The sequence below is a fragment of the Thalassophryne amazonica genome, chromosome 13, assembly GCF_902500255.1.
Source record: "Thalassophryne amazonica chromosome 13, fThaAma1.1, whole genome shotgun sequence".
NCBI lineage: Eukaryota > Metazoa > Chordata > Actinopteri > Batrachoidiformes > Batrachoididae > Thalassophryne > Thalassophryne amazonica.
The window spans coordinates 41667748-41686812 of NC_047115.1; the positions used below are offsets into that span (position 1 = coordinate 41667748).

Here is a 19065-nt window from a genome sequence, read left to right on the forward strand (position 1 = left end):
ACAATTTCCGCCTATCACTAGAATACATAGGACAGCACATTAAAACATGATGAACACTTTCCAACTGACCACACTGACACAACCCATCTGGATGTTTTCCAATCACTTTTAAATATGCTGCCAACCCACAATGCCCCAGTCTCAATCCCCAAGCAACTCTCAGCTTGACTAGTGAGTCATTTTGTCGGGAAAGAACGGTCACGTGTTTCCTGTGAACTTCCGTTCTGCCGCCCTCGTGTTGCGATTAGTCTATGCGCACGCGCAGACCGGACAGGGAAGTATGCTGGTAAGATGGCGACGCCGTGGGGAGGAGGCGAGGACACTTTAACTGCTTGCAATATGGATTTTTTCCCTTTCGACACACTAGACGAGGTAACGAAATGGTTATTTATGGTATTTGCTGCTCTTTTATCCGACTGTTCGTCGTTTATTTCAACATTTCACCGCCTGCGCTGTGTGCACATGTTGTCCACTGCGTGCGGAAAAGTGACACGTGGATACAGTGGCGGTGCCGCCGGCATTAAAAGGTGGTTCATAAAGTTTTATTACTTTAGGCAGGTGTTTCAAATTCACAAACGCGAAATCGGTATTTTGTGGTGTATATCACTAAAATACACGAGGTTAAATCCGTGAATATGGCAGTTTTATTTGACAGTGACTCACTGTTGATTAGTCAACGCCGTCCCTGTGGATTCTACCGGTGTAAAGTGACAGTAGTTTTCATTTTATGATGGAAATTTTGCGTCACTTATATGCTAGTATTTCCAGCGTAGAAAAAAAAAACACCCATTCATTTACATTTCATTCTTTCACACGTGGCAACATTAAACGAGGTGGTAATTAACTTTGCGCTCCCTTTAACCGTTATTGAACAGATAATGTAAAAACAAACTTAATCTTTGTTGTTGACCAGTAATGGTTAAATTGTCACGTTTTGGCCTTTTCATAGTTTGTTGGCTTCGTACCAGTCCTGGTGAGTCATATTATAAACTACACTTTTTAATTATTTAACAAAATATACTTAGGGAGTTTATGAATATATGTTTTTGCTCTGGTTTGTCGATAGTCTAAACCGCAACATGGGCTATACGGTGTTGCCAGATTTGTTAAAAAAAAGCAAGCAGACGCAGAGTAACCATCCTTTTAAATGGTATAATTTAAGGACTTTTTATTGTTGCATGTGTTCGTTACTTTTATAGTAGTCATTAATGATTTTGCTTTTTTTTTTTTTTTTTTCATCCATCTTTTTAACACTGTTTGCACATGGTTTGTGGTCCAGTGTCTTGCTTTAGGACACATTGATCCTGGAGCTGCAGCGATCAGTCAACTGTTGAATTAATGGACACCTATTTTGACAATCGATTATTCATTTTGAGTCATTAAAAAATCCTAATTCTTTGATATCAGCTTCTTAAATGTGAATATTATCTGGTTTACTTTATCAGCTGCATTACTGTCATTGGGCAGTAAACTGAATATCTTTTGGTTCTGGGCTTTATCAAGGACTCTCTATAATTCCCCCCTCCCTCTTTATTTTTTTATAGACCAAACAACTAATTGGCTAATCATTGATTATGAAAAAAAAAAACACTCAGTAGTTGCAGCCACTCATCTACAAAACTGAGGATCAAACCCAGTGATTTGTGGTTACTGTAGGGCATGCCTAGTGGCTGAGCTGTAATTGTATGTGAACTTTACCCTTTTTTTTACTAAATTAACTTCCAAAGCCGAAATAATAAAAAAATAGATGCACTACAGTGCAGTCTGAGTACTGACTTGATAACAGTGTATTAGTACTGTGTGTACTGGTGTTGACACTAAGTGGGAGTGACTGATTTATTGTATGTAGTTCAGTCATTATTATTCATAAATAGGTAGCAGCAAGCCCACACAACAAACTTTATTTTGTAAACAAATCCAGAGACGTTTAGAGTAGCAGACCTGGCAACATCCGTACTGCTCCCCCCTTTGGGCGGGGTGAGTGAGGCCAGGATCAAATATGTCTGCACACTGCGTGTGTGCGCCAACACGTGGGTCAGTAAGTAAAGGCATGTAAACATAAAGTATGCAGTGCTATCAGTGCACTATTAATCTTAATCTTGAGATTTCTTTGAACTGTAAGGTGCAATACAAATAAAATGTATTATTATTAATCTTAAATATGTCTGTTACTGTAGTAGTGTTTACAGAACACACGTGTTGCTTTCTGCAGCTTATGAGAGTTTGAAGTGTTTATCGATTTCACAGTTCCCAGTGTTACAAATCAATCAGACCTTCTGTAAACAAATGTGGGGCTTCTTCTGGTTTCCAAGTCTGTTTAAGGTTCCAAGAAAACGCCACTGTTGCTGTGTTTTTGTGCTTCTCAAACAGCAGCTGTGTGGCTTTTCCTTCCCTCTGAGGGTTTGAGTTTCATTTTAAAATACCACATCAAAGTTGAGGCTTATTTCGTGGCATGCCATCAAAAATTGGTTAAATTGACCTACTTTGTCCTTTGCAGATGACAACAAACCCCTCCCCCTCTCAAAAAAGTGGTTTTGTGATTAGTTTTGTTTATTTGATAGACTGCTATTTTCACATTACAGTGAGTGGCCAGGGCTGGTTTAAAAAAAAAAAAATTCCCCCCTAAAAAGTTAAATGGACTTTTTAAATTTTTATTTATTTCACTCTTCTAAATGAGACTACAAATAATATCATTGGATAATCTTTATTGACATGTTAAAACATAAAGGTGCACATACAACATGTGCAAGTACCATTAATTAATGGTACTGATTTCATATTTCAGTGATTTGAATCACTGGTTAGGGGTTAGATTTTAACTTAAGTTTGGGGTTTCTTTGATGACTTCTTCCCCAGCTGCCTGAGGTTCCAATCATGTTTAACAAGTTAGTTTTATTAATTTTTCATAATTAAAGTATTAAATGACAAATGACGCGTGTTTTATACTAATTACTTGAAAAGGTAATTTCAGCCTTACATATGAACCGACACCATATCATCCTGTTTCTAATGATGTGATGCAGTTTATCTGCCTTATTGAAGTGAAGTGTACACTGTTGTAAAATGGGATCAGATACATACGAGGTCTGGCCATAAAGTATAGGTCCTTTTAATTTTTTTCAAAAACTATATGGATTTCATTCATATGTTTTTACGTCAGACATGCTTGAACCCTCGTGCGCATGCGTGAGTTTTTCCACGCCTGTCGGTGACGTCATTCGCCTGTGAGCACTCCTTGTGGGAGGAGTCGTCCAGCCCCTCGTCGGAATTCCTTTGTCTGAGAAGTTGCTGAGAGACTGGCGCTTTGTTTGATCAAAATTTTTTCTAAACCTGTGAGACACATCGAAGTGGACATGGTTCGAAAAATTAAGCTGGTTTTCAGTGAAAATTTTAACGGCTGATGAGAGATTTTGAGGTGACACTGTCGCTTTAAGGACTTCCCACAGTGCGAGACGTCGCACAGCGCTCTCAGGCAGCGTCATCAGCCTGTTTCAAGCTGAAAACCTCCACATTTCAGGTTCTATTGATCCAGGACGTCGTGAGAGAACAGAGAAGTTTCAGAAGAAGTCGGTTTCAGCATTTTATCCGGATATTCCACTGTTAAAGGAGATTTTTTTTTAATGAAAGACGTGCGGACGGGTCCGCGCGTCGGCTCGCAGCCGCCGCGACGCTCCGCCACAGGAAAAACACCTCTGTTGGAAGCCTTCAGGACAAGTTGGAACATGTCCAGCTGATAAACAATTTCTCATATACTCACTCCACTGAAAGCCATCAAAAGCCGCCTGGATTTTACAAATGGTTATCAACACGGAGGTGTTTTTCCTGTGCCGCCGCTCCGCGCCGGCTGCGTCCCGACGCGCGGACCCGTCCGCACGTCTTTCATTAAAAAAATCTCCTTTAACAGTGGAATATCCGGATAAAATGCTGAAACCGACTTCTTCTGAAACTTCTGTTCTCTCACGACGTCCTGGATCAATAGAGCCTGAAATGTGGAGGTTTTCAGCTTGAAACAGGCTGACGACGCTGCCTGAGAGCGCAGCGCGACGTCTCGCACTGTGGGAAGTCCTTAAAGCGACAGTGTCACCTCAAAATCTCTCATCAGCCGTTAAAATTTTCACTGAAAACCAGCTTAATTTTTCGAACCGTGTCCACTTCGATGTGTCTCACAGGTTTAGAAAAAATTTTGATCAAACAAAGCGCCAGTCTCTCAGCAACTTCTCAGACAAAGGAATTCCGACGAGGGGCTGGACGACTCCTCCCACAAGGAGTGCTCACAGGCGAATGACGTCACCGACAGGCGTGGAAAAACTCACGCATGCGCACGAGGGTTCATGCATGTCTGACGTAAAAACATATGAATGAAATCCATATAGTTTTTGAAAAAAATAAAAAGGACCTATACTTTATGGACAGCCCTCGTATATCTAGATGCTTAAAGACAGGACAGGCAAGCGTTGGTGGAAGCATCAAAGACAAAGGTTTAAATTTTTTACATTCCTCCCACCTAAGGGATTCTTCTTTTTTCTAGTCATAAAAACAAATAAAAAAGCCTTAATTCAAAAGTGTAGCTCTCAAAGCCATATAATTGTAAAAACAAACAAAAGTGTTTCTCTTGGTTCCATCTGATTGAAAGACTCCAGCAGAAGCCACAGATAGATGGAGATAAAAGTGCCGCATTTCAAATGAGGCTGTATTTATTATTTTTGTGTATGTGTATCCTCATTTTTGCCAGCAGTACAGTATCTATGACTCGTTTTGTAATTGCATTTATTGCCTCATACCTCAATAGAATTTTCAGTATGGCAGTTTTGGCAACAAAATAAGCTACTGAACTGGTTGATTGCCAACAGAAAGCCAACATGGAAACCACTTGTAATGTTTCACATACAACCATACAATGAGCACTTCATAAATCAGATCCATTGGTTTTTCGAATGAGGCCTAAAGTATTCACATTGCTTGGTAACATTAAAATGAACATTTGAATTAGGGATGCACGATCCACAATTTTTCACTTCCGATCCGATCCGATCCCAATACCTGAATTTGGATATCTGCCGATACCAATACTTTTCTGATCCGATACCAGAGCTCTGTTTGCTTTAATATTATTATCATTATTGTTGAGTTTATATGAGGATTTTCTTAAAAAGGAGACCTGAAAGTTGAGCTACAATTTGCCAGAAGGTGTATCTAAGATGAGAGCCTAGATTTGATGTTTTGGTGAAAGAATCAAGTACTTTTATTTATTTTATTTTTTTTATAGCCTTGATTTCATAGACTTGGAGAAAAGACAGCTCTCTCTGCCTCTCTCTCCCTCTCTGTCTGTCTCTTTCTCTCATTCACTCTCTCACTTTCTCTCTCTCTCTCTGTCTCTTTTTCTTCCTCTCAAACAGCTGCGCAAACTTTGAACTTCTTCGAAACACGAAGCCTTTCAACTGTAAAATAAATGTATCGTCACTGACGCTCACGCACAGGATTTTAATGAAGACTTTTCCCCTTTCAGCGGACAGAATCTCTGCTGCTTCTCGTCCTAGGCTGCACGCTGAGCTGCCATTTTACAGCCTCGGGACAGTGAAGTGGCTAACTTTTTAACACACATTTTCAGCACCAATTCGGTTAATTTTTAAAAATCCATGCTCGACAAACTGACAGTTTGAATCCGAGAGCTGAGCAGAATTTTTTTTTTTTTTTTTTTTTTTTAAAGTTTAACAAAATATTTTTACAGAGATACCCACACACAAAAAAATTTAGAACATAGAGCAAAGAACATGCAGGGGTGTACTTAAAAAAACAACATTCAATACAGAGTGTCATACAAATTCAGGATGCCTGGCAGAAATGTAACTCCTCCATTTGCTCCAAACCTCTTCCAATTTGTCCGATTGTAATCTCCTGGAAAATGTAATTCGTTCCATTGTGAATAGTCCGTAAACAATCCTGTGCCAGTCCTCTAAAGATGGAGCATGGGAGCTCATCCACTTTTTGGTGATTGCTGTATGGGCTGCCATACTTAACATGCTGTATAGACATCTGGTTTCTTTGTCTGAGTCCACTGAATGTAAAAGTCCAAAAAGAGGTTCGTCCCAATTAAAAGGGAACTTCAGACCCAGAATTTTTTCCATTTCAGAATGAATACAAATCCAAAAGCTGTTGACTAGTGGACATGGCCAAAACAAATGTAAGTGTTTTGCACTTTCGGCTCCGCAGTTTCTCCAACAATTGGAGGAGCTTGAATAATATTTGGTTTGTGCTGGAGTGATAAAATATCTACACAAGCTTTTCCAACCAAAACATCTCCAAACATTAGAGCTGGATATTTTCCATTGAAATGCACAATATTTAGACCAAGTAACATCAGAAATCACCACCTTTGATTCCCTTTCCCATTTTTGTTTAATATATGATGTATTTAAATCCTTGGCTGCCTATATGTCCTTGTATAATTTCGAGATTAGTTTAAAATTTGAGTCTGTGCGATATGCCTTAATAAAAATTCTAAGTATTGGAGTTTCAAAAATATCATTTCTAGGCAAAGTTTTTTGTAGATGATGACGCATTTGGAGGAACCTGTAAAAATCTGAATTACTTAGTTGATATGGCTCCCTTACTGATTGAAATTCCCTCAAAATTTCTTTATCATACAACATACAATAAGCTCCTAAGCCTAGACCGGCCCAACTTTTATATGTTGCATCTAGTTTATTAGGAGTGAAGTCCAAGTCATAAGCATACCATCTTAAAATCCTAGCTTTCTCATGCCAACCATTCTTATTAAGACAATTTAGCCAAAGTTTCAGCGGAAGATTAATCCATTGATTACCTTGTTCTGTCTGCTCTTTTATCAGTCTTTTGTCGCCTAACTTTGCCTGAATTGGATAGTTTTCAGACTCAGCCATCTCTAGCTCTTTCCATCTTGCTTTATAGTCTGGATTACACCAACACACTAACGTCCGGAGTTGTGCTGATAAATAATAGTCCCTCATGCATGGTAGAGCTAATCCCCCTTTGTCCTTTGCCAGCTGTAAATATTTGTATTTTAATCTTGGTCTTTTCCCCTGCCAGATAAATCTAGAGATTAGTTTGTCCCATTCATTAAACTGTTTATCAGATATTTCAATTGGGAGAGTTTGGAACAGATAAAGCAGTCTGGGCAGAATATTCATCTTAACTACAGCAATACGTGACTAAAAACTTAAAATTGGTAGCATGTTCCATTGTTTAATATCTTCATTAATTTTATGACTCAATGGCTTATAGTTCACATCATGTGAATTTACAAGTTTTTTTTAGGTATGTTCATGCCCAGGTACTTCATCTGCTCCAAATCCCATTTCAGTTTAACACTTGTTCCTATTTCTTGACTGGGCTTGTAATTAAAGGTTAATATCTGTGTTTTTGGAATGTTAAGTTTATAGCCAGATATTGAACTGAAGTCCTCCAGGAAAGATAGCAGTTTGGGGAAAGACAAGTTTGGATTTGTTAAGTAGATCAAAACGTCGTCTGCGAACAGGGTAATTTTGTGTTCTTGGCCCGCCATTTTGACTCCAGAAATACCACTGTCCTGCTTGATGCCTCGACTCAGGGCCTCAATGAAGAGTACTGGACTCAGCGGGCACCCCTGACGTGTCCCTCTTCTCAGGTCAAAAGATTTTGAGTGCTCCGTTAATTTTAATTCTTGCTTTCGGACACCTGTATAATGCTTGGATGACTACAATAAATGACTGATGAAAACCAAATTGTCCCAAAATTTTATATAAAAATTCCCAGTTTACCCGATCAAAGGCTTTGTCAGCATCAAGACCAATGAGGATCATTTCAATATTTTCTTCTGTTACATGATCAATTATATGTAGTGTTCGTCGGATATTGTCCTGTGTCTGTCTCTGCTTAATAAAGCCCGTCTGGTCCAGGCTAATTATCTCAGTGAGAATATTCTCTATTCTTTTGGCAAGAATGTGTGTGAATATCTTGTAATCTTGATTAAATACACTAATTGGACGATAATTTCCACAATCAAGCTTGTCCTTTCCCTCTTTGGCTATTAAAGAGATAGTAGCCTCGTTCCATGATGAGGGAGTTACACCTGTCTGTAAAATAAAATTAAATGTGGTTTTCATTAAAGGCACCAAGAGGTCTTTCATCTCTTTGTACCACTCTGAGGGGAAACCGTCTGGTCCCGGAGCTTTATTTGGATTCAAATTGGAAATGACCTTCTAAATTTCAATTTCAGTTATTTCAGTCAAGTTTTTATTTTGATTTTCGCTCACTTTCAGTATAATTAGTGTATTCAGGAAAGATGTTTTTTTTCATCAGTTTTTGATTGTGTGTATAGTTCTTTATAGAAAGTTAAAGTATGTTGAATATCTTCCCATTTATAAATTAACTCGTTTGTTTGAGGATCTTTACTTTTATGAATTGTATTTTCTAATTGTTTTTTCAATTTATAGGCTAACAGTTTTGCTGATTTACCCCCTACCTCATAATATCATTGTTGTAAAAATACCATATTTTTCTTTATTTCACATGAGAGAATGTCATTAATTTCGTTTTTCTTTTTTTGTATTTCTAAGGACAAATTTTTATTCATAGTAATTTTATGGTAATTTTCCATTATTTTTAATTGTGATCGGAGTTTTTTCAATGTCTCATTTCTTGTCTTTTTTAGATTGGAGCTATAGCCTATAAGTTTCCCCCTCAGGACAGCCTTTAAAGCATCCCATAAGATAATTGGTGAAACTTCCTCATTATCATTCTCGATCAGATAATTCGTAATATCTTCCCTGATCTGTGGACTCATCTCTGTGCTTGTTCTGTTAGACCTCAGTGCTGCTTTTGATACTGTTGACCATAAAATTTTATTAGAGATTAGAGCATGCCATAGGTATTAAAGGCACTGCGCTGCGGTGGTTTGAATCATATTTGTCTAATAGATTACAATTTGTTCATGTAAATGGGGAATCTTCTTCACAGACTAAAGTTAATTATGGAATTCCAGAAGGTTCTGTGCTAGGACCAATTTTATTCACTTTATACATGCTTCCCTTAGGCAGTATTATTAGACGGTATTGCTTAAATTTTCATTGTTACGCAGATGATACCCAGCTTTATCTATCCATGAAGCCAGAGGACACACACCAATTAGCTAAACTGCAGGATTGTCGTACAGACATAAAGACATGGATGACCTCTAATTTCCTGCTTTTAAACTCAGATAAAACTGAAGTTATTGTACTTGGCCCCACAAATCTTAGAAACATGGTGTCTAACCAGATCCTTACTCTGGATGGCATTACCCTGACCTCTAGTAATACTGTGAGAAATCTTGGAGTCATTTTTGATCAGGATATGTCATTCAAAGCGCATATTAAACAAATATGTAGGACTGCTTTTTTGCATTTACGCAATATCTCTAAAATCAGAAAGGTCTTGTCTCAGAGTGATGCTGAAAAACTAATTCATGCATTTATTTCCTCTAGGCTGGACTATTGTAATTCATTATTATCAGGTTGTCCTAAAAGTTCCCTAAAAAGCCTTCAGTTAATTCAAAATGCTGCAGCTAGAGTACTGACGGGGACTAGAAGGAGAGAGCATATCTCACCCATATTGGCCTCTCTTCATTGGCTTCCTGTTAATTCTAGAATAGAATTTAAAATTCTTCTTCTTACTTATAAGGTTTTGAATAATCAGGTCCCATCTTATCTTAGGGACCTTGTAGTACCATATCACCCCAATAGAGCGCTTCGCTCTCAGACTGCATGCTTACTTGTAGTTCCTAGGGTTTGTAAGAGTAGAATGGGAGGCAGAGCCTTCAGCTTTCAGGCTCCTCTCCTGTGGAACCAGCTCCCAATTCAGATCAGGGAGACAGACACCCTCTCTACTTTTAAGATTAGGCTTAAAACTTTCCTTTTTGCTAAAGCTTATAGTTAGGGCTGGATCAGGTGACCCTGAACCATCCCTTAGTTATGCTGCTATAGACATAGACTGCTGGGGGGTTCCCATGATGCACTGTTTCTTTCTCTTTTTGCTCTATATGCACCACTCTGCATTTAATCATTAGTGATCGATCTCTGCTCCCCTCCACAGCATGTCTTTTTCCTGGTTCTCTCCCTCAGCCCCAACCAGTCCCAGCAGAAGACTGCCCCTCCCTGAGCCTGGTTCTGCTGGAGGTTTCTTCCTGTTAAAAGGGAGTTTTTCCTTCCCACTGTAGCCAAGTGCTTGCTCACAGGGGGTCGTTTTGACCGTTGGGGTTTTACATCATTATTGTATGGCCTTGTCTTACAATATAAAGCGCCTTGGGGCAACTGTTTGTTGTGATTTGGCGCTATATAAAAAATTGATTGATTGATTGATCTGTTCTCTAAATGGGGGTAGAATACCTGTGTTTAATCTCCAAAGTGTGTGTCTCTCTTTCTATTCCCAAATGTTACTTCCAAATACACTGGGGTGTGGTCCGATAAGTCCACTACTCCTATCTCACAACTAACCACTCTATTAAAATCTTTTTGGAACATTAAGAAATAGTCCAGCCTAGAGTAAAAAGAGTGCGGGTGGGAGTAAAAAGTGTAATCTTTTCTAGTTGGGTTCAACTCCCTCCACACATCCAGAAGGCCCAATGCTTTAAGAATTAATTTAATAGACTTAGTTATTTTATTTGGCTCTGAGCAGTGAGGGTTAGACGGATCCAGCACTGGATTGAGTCGAATGTTTAAGTCCCCTCCCAAAATCAGAGTGCCCTGTACCTCTACTGTAATTAATTCAAAAATATTTTTATAAAATTTCAACTCTGACCCCGGGGAGCATATATGTTCAAAAAAGTAGTCAAAATACCTTCCAAGTATCCCTTCACCATTACAAATCTCCCCTCCTTATCTCTTTTCTCTTGAATACACTCAAAATTAAGCCTCTTTGAAATTAGGATTACCACTCTTCTTTCAGAGCCCTGAGAACAAGCAGATGAGAATTGGTTAAATTTCAATTTTCTGAGTTTTTCATGTTCTGGCTGTGACAAATGAGTTGCCTGCAAGAGAGCCACTTCTGTTTCTTCTTTTTTTCAACTTAGACATAATCTTACCCCTCTTAATAGGATTACCCAACCCGTTTACATTATAAGATACAATCTTAGTAGTTTTATTACTCTGCATCATATAGGCATTTAAATTTGAACCTCAATATGGTAAACATCAACCAAAAAAAAAAAGAAGGTAGTATTTGATAGAAGGAACAGTGAAAAATAAAAAAACATACTACCTTGACTTCCAAAAAAATAGCTACCCTATAAGCTGAGAGTGGTGAGGGAAAAACTCTTCTGCCAACCTGTGGAAGAGTGCCCCCTGCAACCCGCTGACTGACAATGCGTAGGTCCGTGGTGTCCCTATATCTTTCACTAACCCGACGTAATCAACTTATAAATGCCCTCAATCCCCAACAAATTAGTATAACAAAACAGTGAAACAATTTAACAAATTAAATAAAAAATAAAATGGATAAATAAGACAGAACATATTACCTCATATATAATGTCTCTGTGTAAGCCGCACTTTTGTTAGTTTGCGTCATCTCTATACCTGAACTCCTGGAGCCGCTCTCTGAAGCCCTGCTTTTGTGCCGTGCTACCTTGCTTCATCTTCTTACTCTTTGTTTGCCATGACTGCTGATCGATTTGGTCCAGAAGTGTAGATCGATCCTTCACCACTTTCACCGACAGTCCCCTCGTCACCATATCCGCCGTAGCTTCATGCGCCGTGTTGTACGTCACTGTGCTGTCACCATAATACACTCTCAGCCTGGCTGGGAAGGGTGACTGCAATCTAATATTGTTCTCCTTAAGTACAGCCTTGGCCGCCATATACTCTTTCCTTCTTCGTTGTATTTCTGGGGCATAGTCATTGTCCACGTGCACTTTTTTCCCCTTGAAGTCAAATCCTTTCGCTTGCCAAGCTTGTTTGAGTATATCCTCTTTGGTGCGATAACTTGCAAATTTGACAATACACGGTCTATTAGAAAACTGGCAGTTTTATAGAAAAAAAAAACTATATGGATTTGAATCACGTGCGATTACACCAGACATGCTTGAACCCTTGTGCGCATGCGTGAGTTTTTTCACGCGTGTCGGTGACGTCATTCGCCTGTGGGGAGGCTTTGAGTGAGCACTGGTCCAGCTCTCTTGGCTGAAATCCTTTGTCTGAGACGCTGCTGTGAGGGATATCAGAGTGGACACTATTCGAGAAATTCAGCTGGTTCTCGGTGAAAAGTTTAACGGCTGATGAGAGATTGTGGAGTTTCTTTCGCTTTAAGGGCAACTCACAAAGCGGATCGGCGCGGTCGGAGGTGGCATCCGTCTAGCTGTTTCAAGCTGAAAACTTCCACCTTTCGGGCTCTGTTCACCCAGGTTGTCGTCAGAGAAGTTTCAGAAGAAGTCGGCATGAGGAGTTTATGCGGACATTCCACTGTTAAAGGAGATTTTGTAATGAAAGAACGTGCGGGCAAATTCGCCGAGTCTGTTCGTGACGATGCTGCAAATCCATCTGCGCCGCGACAGGAAAAACACCTCCGTGTTGAAAACCATTTGTAAAATTCAGGTGGCTTTTGATGGCTTTCAACAAGTGAGCATCTGAGAAATTGTTTAACAGCTGGGCATGTTCCAACTTGTCCGTTAAGGTTTCCAATGGAGGTGTTTTTCCTGTCGCGACCCCCCCGTGGTCGGGTCCGGCCCGACATGCGTATCTGCCCGCACGTTCTTTCATTACAAAATCTCCTTTAACAGTGGAATGTCCGCATAAACTCCTCATGCCGACCTCTTCTGAAACTTCTTTGTTCTCTGACGACGACCTGGGTGAACAGAGCCTGAAATGTGGAAGTTTTCAGCTTGAAACAGCGAGACGACGACGCCTCAGAGCGCAGATCGCCGTCAGGCGCCGTAGGCCGTCCTTAAAGCGACACTTACAGACCAAAATCTCTCATCACCCGTTAAAATTTTTACCGAAAACCAGCTGAATTTATCAAATGGTGTCCACTCAGTTGTGCCTTACAGTTTTTGAAAAATTTTTATCAAACAAAGCAGCAGTCTCTGAGCTATTCCTAAACAATGAAAAAAACGACGAGAGGGTGGGCCACTCCTCACTCAAAGACTGCCCACAGGCGAATGACGTAACCGACAGGCGTGAAAAAACTCTTGCATGCCCACAAGGGTTCAAGCATGTCTGATGTAATCACGCGTGATTCAAATCCATATGGTTCTTGAAAAAAATAATAAGGCCGGATACTTTTCTAACAGACCTCGTAAATGAGCGAGGCGCGGCTCCTTCAGGTGGTTCTTCGGCAATAGCACGGTGCGCTCTTTCAATCCCCAGTGTGGAAGGAGATGAGAGACCCAAAGTTAATCACAGATGGAAATGAGTCCTCTTCTCCCTCCTTCACTCCGTATATCCTGATGTTCTTCCGCCGTGAGCGGCTCTCGAGGTCCAGCATCTTTGTTTCATACCGCATTTGTTGTTTAGCTAGCTCCCTTAGCAGCTCTTCCGAATGTTGCACCCGAGTCTCCACTTCATTTAAGCGGTCCTCTGCTTCGTCCAGCCTTTTGCCGAAGCCATTTACTTCTTCTCTCATTGCATTAAACTGCTCATTCGTGTCTTTTCTGAAATCGCGTAACTCTCTTAGTATCATGTCCATATTAGCAGGGCAGTCTCTCGTCAGCGCTACCTTGTGGCTCATCCTCCATGTTGTTGCTGATTTGCGACAGAGTATCTTCACTCGCCTCACTGCGTTCACGTGCTGCTTTTTTCTTATGTTTTGTCGGCATTTTTCTTCTTTAGAATAGTACCCGCTTCTTTAGAACCAATATTTTCCAATTTTCGAGTTAGAAAAATAGGGTAAATAAATTACTCAAATAAATTACTCAGTCGGGAGCGTGCACTATATGCTGCCTTCAATTGGCCCGCCAGACCGGAAGTCGCGCTGAGCAGAAATTTGCTGGTAACTGAACCTAGAACACTGCAGAAGAGAGCTCTCTCAAACAGCCCGGCTTCAGAAAACCTCCTCTCACTTGGCAGTATACAAGCAGAGAGCAAACAGCAGTTGAGAGAATTCACAGTGGCTCTTCTTCAGTATCTGAAAATGTTGCGGGTGGGATTGGTATTTTCTGATACATGAACTACATCGGTATGTGAACCTGCTACCGATCCGGGATTGGCTCGGTCCCATCCCTAATTTGAATATCGCAATCACTATTGCAGATCTCACTTTTTAAATTGAAAAGTATCCAGAATTAAATCTTTTGATCCTTTGGCTGCGACAACCTGATCTACTAATCATCCGTGGTTATATATTATACTGTGGCCGCTGACTTTTTTTCAGTTCTTCCTGATTAAGGAGACTGTCCTTTACATATTCTTACTTAAGAAAATGTTTTCTTCTCTCTCTAGGCAATTGGGATGAGCCCAGGAGAGACTCTGGAGGCCATTCCAAGCTGCTTAGACTCCTCTCTAGTTTCCATCTTCAAGGACACACCAGCAGTAGAGGTAAGACTCATTTTGAAATGTGTTGTAAAGATCTAAAGTGAGATCAGCCATGTGTAAATATCTGTACTAAACGGGTCCTAATTTTCTTATGTCTGTTTAGGCTAAAGGGCTGGATGAGGAGAGTGAGGCGATGCTGCTAACAGCCCTGACAGAGATGCTTGATAACGTGGATGAAGAGAACATATCTCCCTTTGACACACTGCCTGACTCAGACCTGCTGTCAGGACACAAGGGCAGGGAACACTCTCCGGTGAGTCGCCACGCTGTCATAAATGACTGCAGAAGTACTTCATTCATCTGTGCCCTTGACCATATCCATCTCGCTTGTGGGTACAGATAAAGATGATGGAAGGATTATCTGCTTAACGTGTTTCTGGTCTGAGTTATGTCTGTAACTGTAAAACGTTGCAGAGGCATTCATGTGATTCCACTTTTGCTTGTCACATTCTAGCTTCAGCGATTGCTGTGCCTGTCCCGTTCCCCTCCAGAGAAAAACACGCTCAGTAGCACAAAGTCACAGTCAGTTGGAACGGTAGGTTTCCCTGTGTGAAACACCGTAAACATAAAGGTATGTGTTTATAATGGATGGATGTTAGAATCTGACTGGGTGTGTCTCCCTGGCTGAATCCAGAACCTCCCCAGGATAAAGGCAGATGTTATGCAAAGAAGTGATGGAGAAGAGGAGGAGGAGGAAGGCTTCCCTAATCTAAGCTTAGCGACGCAACATTCGTCTCCTGATGACAACTTGCTAGGCAGTGAAGACTTGAGCTTTCCTCTTCCTGTCACCTTTGAGCAGGAGAGAGATGTTTCTGTCAGCTTGAGGGACCTGGTCAGACATATGCACTCGTATTGTATGACCGTCTACGTAGATGATGAGGAAAGGGAGCAGCTGTTGCCGGAAGGGGGGATCTTGCTCGAGGTTGTGGACCAGAGAGAAAATGGAGAGACCATCCTGGCCATCCCAGACCTTGATCTCTCTGTACCTCCACCGCTTATAGAGGTTACCTCAAAAAATAAGCAGGAAGGTTTACATGAAGTGGACGAAGGGGTGTCTGACAGTTCCGAGCATATAGTTGTTGATGATGAAGATCCCACAATGAGTGAGTCTCCAGTGAATCCTCCTGCTCCTGTGGCACCGCTGTTATGTTCTGATGTAAAGGATAATACCATCATTAAAAGAAAAATGAAAACCCCCTCATGTAGAAAACGGAAAAAGAAATGCAAGAAATTAAATCAGCCCAAACCTGTTGCAGGTAAGACCATCCAGAGTGTCTCTGTAAAGACTAATGTGCAGGAGTCGCCCATTAAACCTGAAAAAGGGTCCATCAATGAAAAAGAAGACAAAGATTCACTGCCATCTGTTAGTTCTGCTGAATGCCCTTCAATCCATAAAATAAGTCCATGTGAAACTGAAATACAAGTTGGAAGCATCACTACAACACTATCCCCTGAAGCAGATGTAAAAGTTGCAACTCCGGTGGCATCCAGACCAGAAACTAATGCATTAAATGTGAGCAGTGAGCTTCACAGTCAGCCCACAAGGTTAAATTTCCTAAAGCCAGAAAAACCACCTCAACATTTGGCCTCAGAATCTGAGAAGCAGGTGCACTCATCAGCAGCTCCCTCTGCTGTCCTATCTGCCACCCTGGTAGCTTCTGGGGCTTCAAGTCGCCATACCGCTCCTCTTAATGGTGTTGCATCACAGACACAGTCCCACAATGATATCCCATCTGCAGCTCCTTCCCTTCTGGAACCAAAGTCCAAATCCCTCAGTCTTGAAGAATACCGTCGGCTCAGAGAACAGAAGAAGCCTGCTCTGGTAGTAAAACAACAAGACTACAGCAGCAAGTGGCCCAGTCTTCCAGAGCTTCCGAAAGAGCTTACCCCTATCCCTATCTTGCCCGACACCGCCCCCAAAGATTTTCGGTGCACACTTGCCCAGATGGCGAAGAAGGAAGTGGAGGAGGTCAAACCGGCTTGGCAGCCAAGGGGACCAGGTGCACCACCCACCCCTGAGGCACTGTTGGTGCCACCAGCCTACATAGTTGCCCCCTCCAGCAAGGTTTCTACTGCTGCCTCTTTTCCAAAAGCCCAGCAAACATCTGAACCTCCTAAGCCTTCTCTAGCCCACAATCCTTTATCTGCTGTCAGTAAATCTGTGGAGAGTTCACCTACACAGCAGCAGGCCTGTGCCACATCTGCAGGAACTCTTATGTCTCACAGCTCCATGCCACAACTTTCTTCAAACCCTGCCGTGCGTATTCTGCAAGCAGCAGATGGAACGTGTTCTTCTTCAGGAGACAAAGGTAGAGTCTGTGAGAAGCTCTACTTTCAGTTGGTAAATCTCAGTAAAAGCTGTTCTAAAACCACTACAGAGGGGGTCCAAAGTCTTATTGCTACTGTAAGTGCCTCCCTAAAGGCTGCTGCTCCCCAGACGGGGCCTGAGGTCGCTGCTCCTATCTCATTAAACAACACTGGCAAACCCATGACTGTTGGCACCCATGCCTGTGCTCCTGCTTCTCCTTCCATGGAGTTGCAGAGTGTTAAGGCAGTCTCCACTTTGTCTGAAGCTAAAGAGAAGCCCACAGTTGCAGTAGAACACCAAAGGCCAAAGAGTCCCACACAGGAACTGATTGAAGCTTTCACCAGTGAGATTGGTAAGATGAACCTTCTGTATTACAATTACTGTATTGTGTATTTTTTGTGTGTGTGTCTTTAAAACTGGGTAGCATGTGATAGCTGATTTGCAGCCTTATTTTGTTGGGTTTAAATATAAAGTGCAGAATTGAGTGAGACACAAAATAACAGCTTGGCTTTATTTACTATGAATGTAATTTTTGCTGTTCTGCCCCCAAAAAGTTTGGATTTACATTATTTAAATACAACCCCTGGCAATAATTATGGAGTCACCGGTCTCGGAGGATGTTCATTCAGTTGATTAATTTTGTAGACAAAAAGCAGATCACAGACATGACACAAAACTAAAGTCATATCAAATGGCAACTTTCTGGCTTTAAGAAACACTATAAGAAATCAGGAAAAATAATTGTGGCAGTCAGTAACAGTTACTTTTTTTCTGGACCAAATACAAACATGGGAAGGTTGTTAAAGGCAAACATACTGGTAGACCAAGACAGAAAACTTAAAGCAATATGTCTCAAAAAATCGAAAATGCACAACAAAACAAATGAGGAACGAATGGGAGGAAACTGGAGTCAATGTCTATGACCGAACTGTAAGAAACCGCCTAAAGGAAATGGGATTTACATACAGAAAAGCTAAACAAAAGCCATCATTAACACCTAAACATAACAAAACAAGGTTACAATGGGCTAAGGAAAAGCAATCGTGGACTGTGGATGACTGGATGAAAGTCATATTCAGTGATGACTCTCGAATCTGCATTGGGCAAGGTGATGATGCTGGAACTTTTGTTTGGTGCCATTCCAATGAGATTTATAAAGATGACTGCCTGAAGAGAACATGTAAATGTCCACAGTCATTGATGATATGGGGCCGCATGTCAGGTAAAGGCACTGGGGAGATGGCTGTCATTACATCATCAATAAATGCACAAGTTTACGTTGATATTTTGGACACTTTTCTTATCCCATCAATTGAAAGGATGTTTGGGGATGATGAAGTCATTTTTCAAGATGATAATGCATCTTCCCATAGAGCAAAAACTGTGAAAACATTCCTTGCAAAAAGACACATAGGGTCAATGTCATGGCCTGCAAATAGTCCGGATCTTAATCCAATTGAAAATCTTCGGTGGAAGGTGAAGAAAATGGTCCATGACAAGGCTCCAACCTGCAAAGCTGATCTGGCAACAGCAATCAGAGAAAGTTGGAGCCAGATTGATGAAGAGTACTGTTTGTCACTCAAGTCCATGCCTCAGAGACTGCAAGCTGTTATAAAAGCCAGAGGTGGTGCAACAAAATACTAGTGATGTGTTGGAGCGTTCTTTTGTTTTTCATGATTCCATAATTTATTCCTCAGAATTGAGTGATTCCATATTTTTTTCCCTCTGCTTGGTCTTGGTTACTGACTGCCACAATTTTTTTTTTTCCTGTTTTCTTATACTGTTTCTTAAAGCCAGAAAGTTGCCATTTGAAATTACTTTAGTTTTGTGTCATGTCTGTGATCTGCTTTTTTTTTTTTTTTTTCTACAAAATTAAACTGAATGAACATCCTCCGAGGCCGGTGATTCCATAATTTTTGCCAGGGGTTGTATATACATTGGTTGCACATGATCAGAATGTGTCCAAACAACAATTTTTCATAATTAGAATCCAAATAATTATTTGTTTAATATTAAGCTGGTGTGGAAGTATGGGCCATGTGTTAATCTCCTTCCCTTGTTCTATGCAGAAAAAAGTACTAGCATTGATCTAGGAATGATGAGTTTGTCCAAGAGTTTCATGGAATGATCTACAAAAGCACTTAAAAACATCACATTGCACTAACCCCATTCTCTGTAACAACTGACTTAAATGAACATCTACTTTGTCTATGATTCTGTCATGTTTATTACAACCATTCA

The 19065-nt window shown here is 40.7% G+C and overlaps 1 protein-coding gene across 1 annotated transcript in view; it reads left to right on the plus strand.

Moving 5' to 3' along the window:
• The first annotated feature begins 252 nt into the window (after positions 1-252).
• Positions 253-19065, plus strand: part of pprc1 (PPARG related coactivator 1) — a 38223-nt gene continuing 19410 nt past the window's right edge. The window contains exons 1-5 of the mRNA XM_034185257.1: positions 253-372; positions 14424-14519; positions 14620-14769; positions 14971-15051; positions 15151-17176. Of these exons, the coding sequence (XP_034041148.1) occupies positions 292-372; positions 14424-14519; positions 14620-14769; positions 14971-15051; positions 15151-17176 (2434 nt within the window). The 5' untranslated portion in view covers positions 253-291. The remainder of the gene's footprint in view (positions 373-14423; positions 14520-14619; positions 14770-14970; positions 15052-15150; positions 17177-19065) is intronic.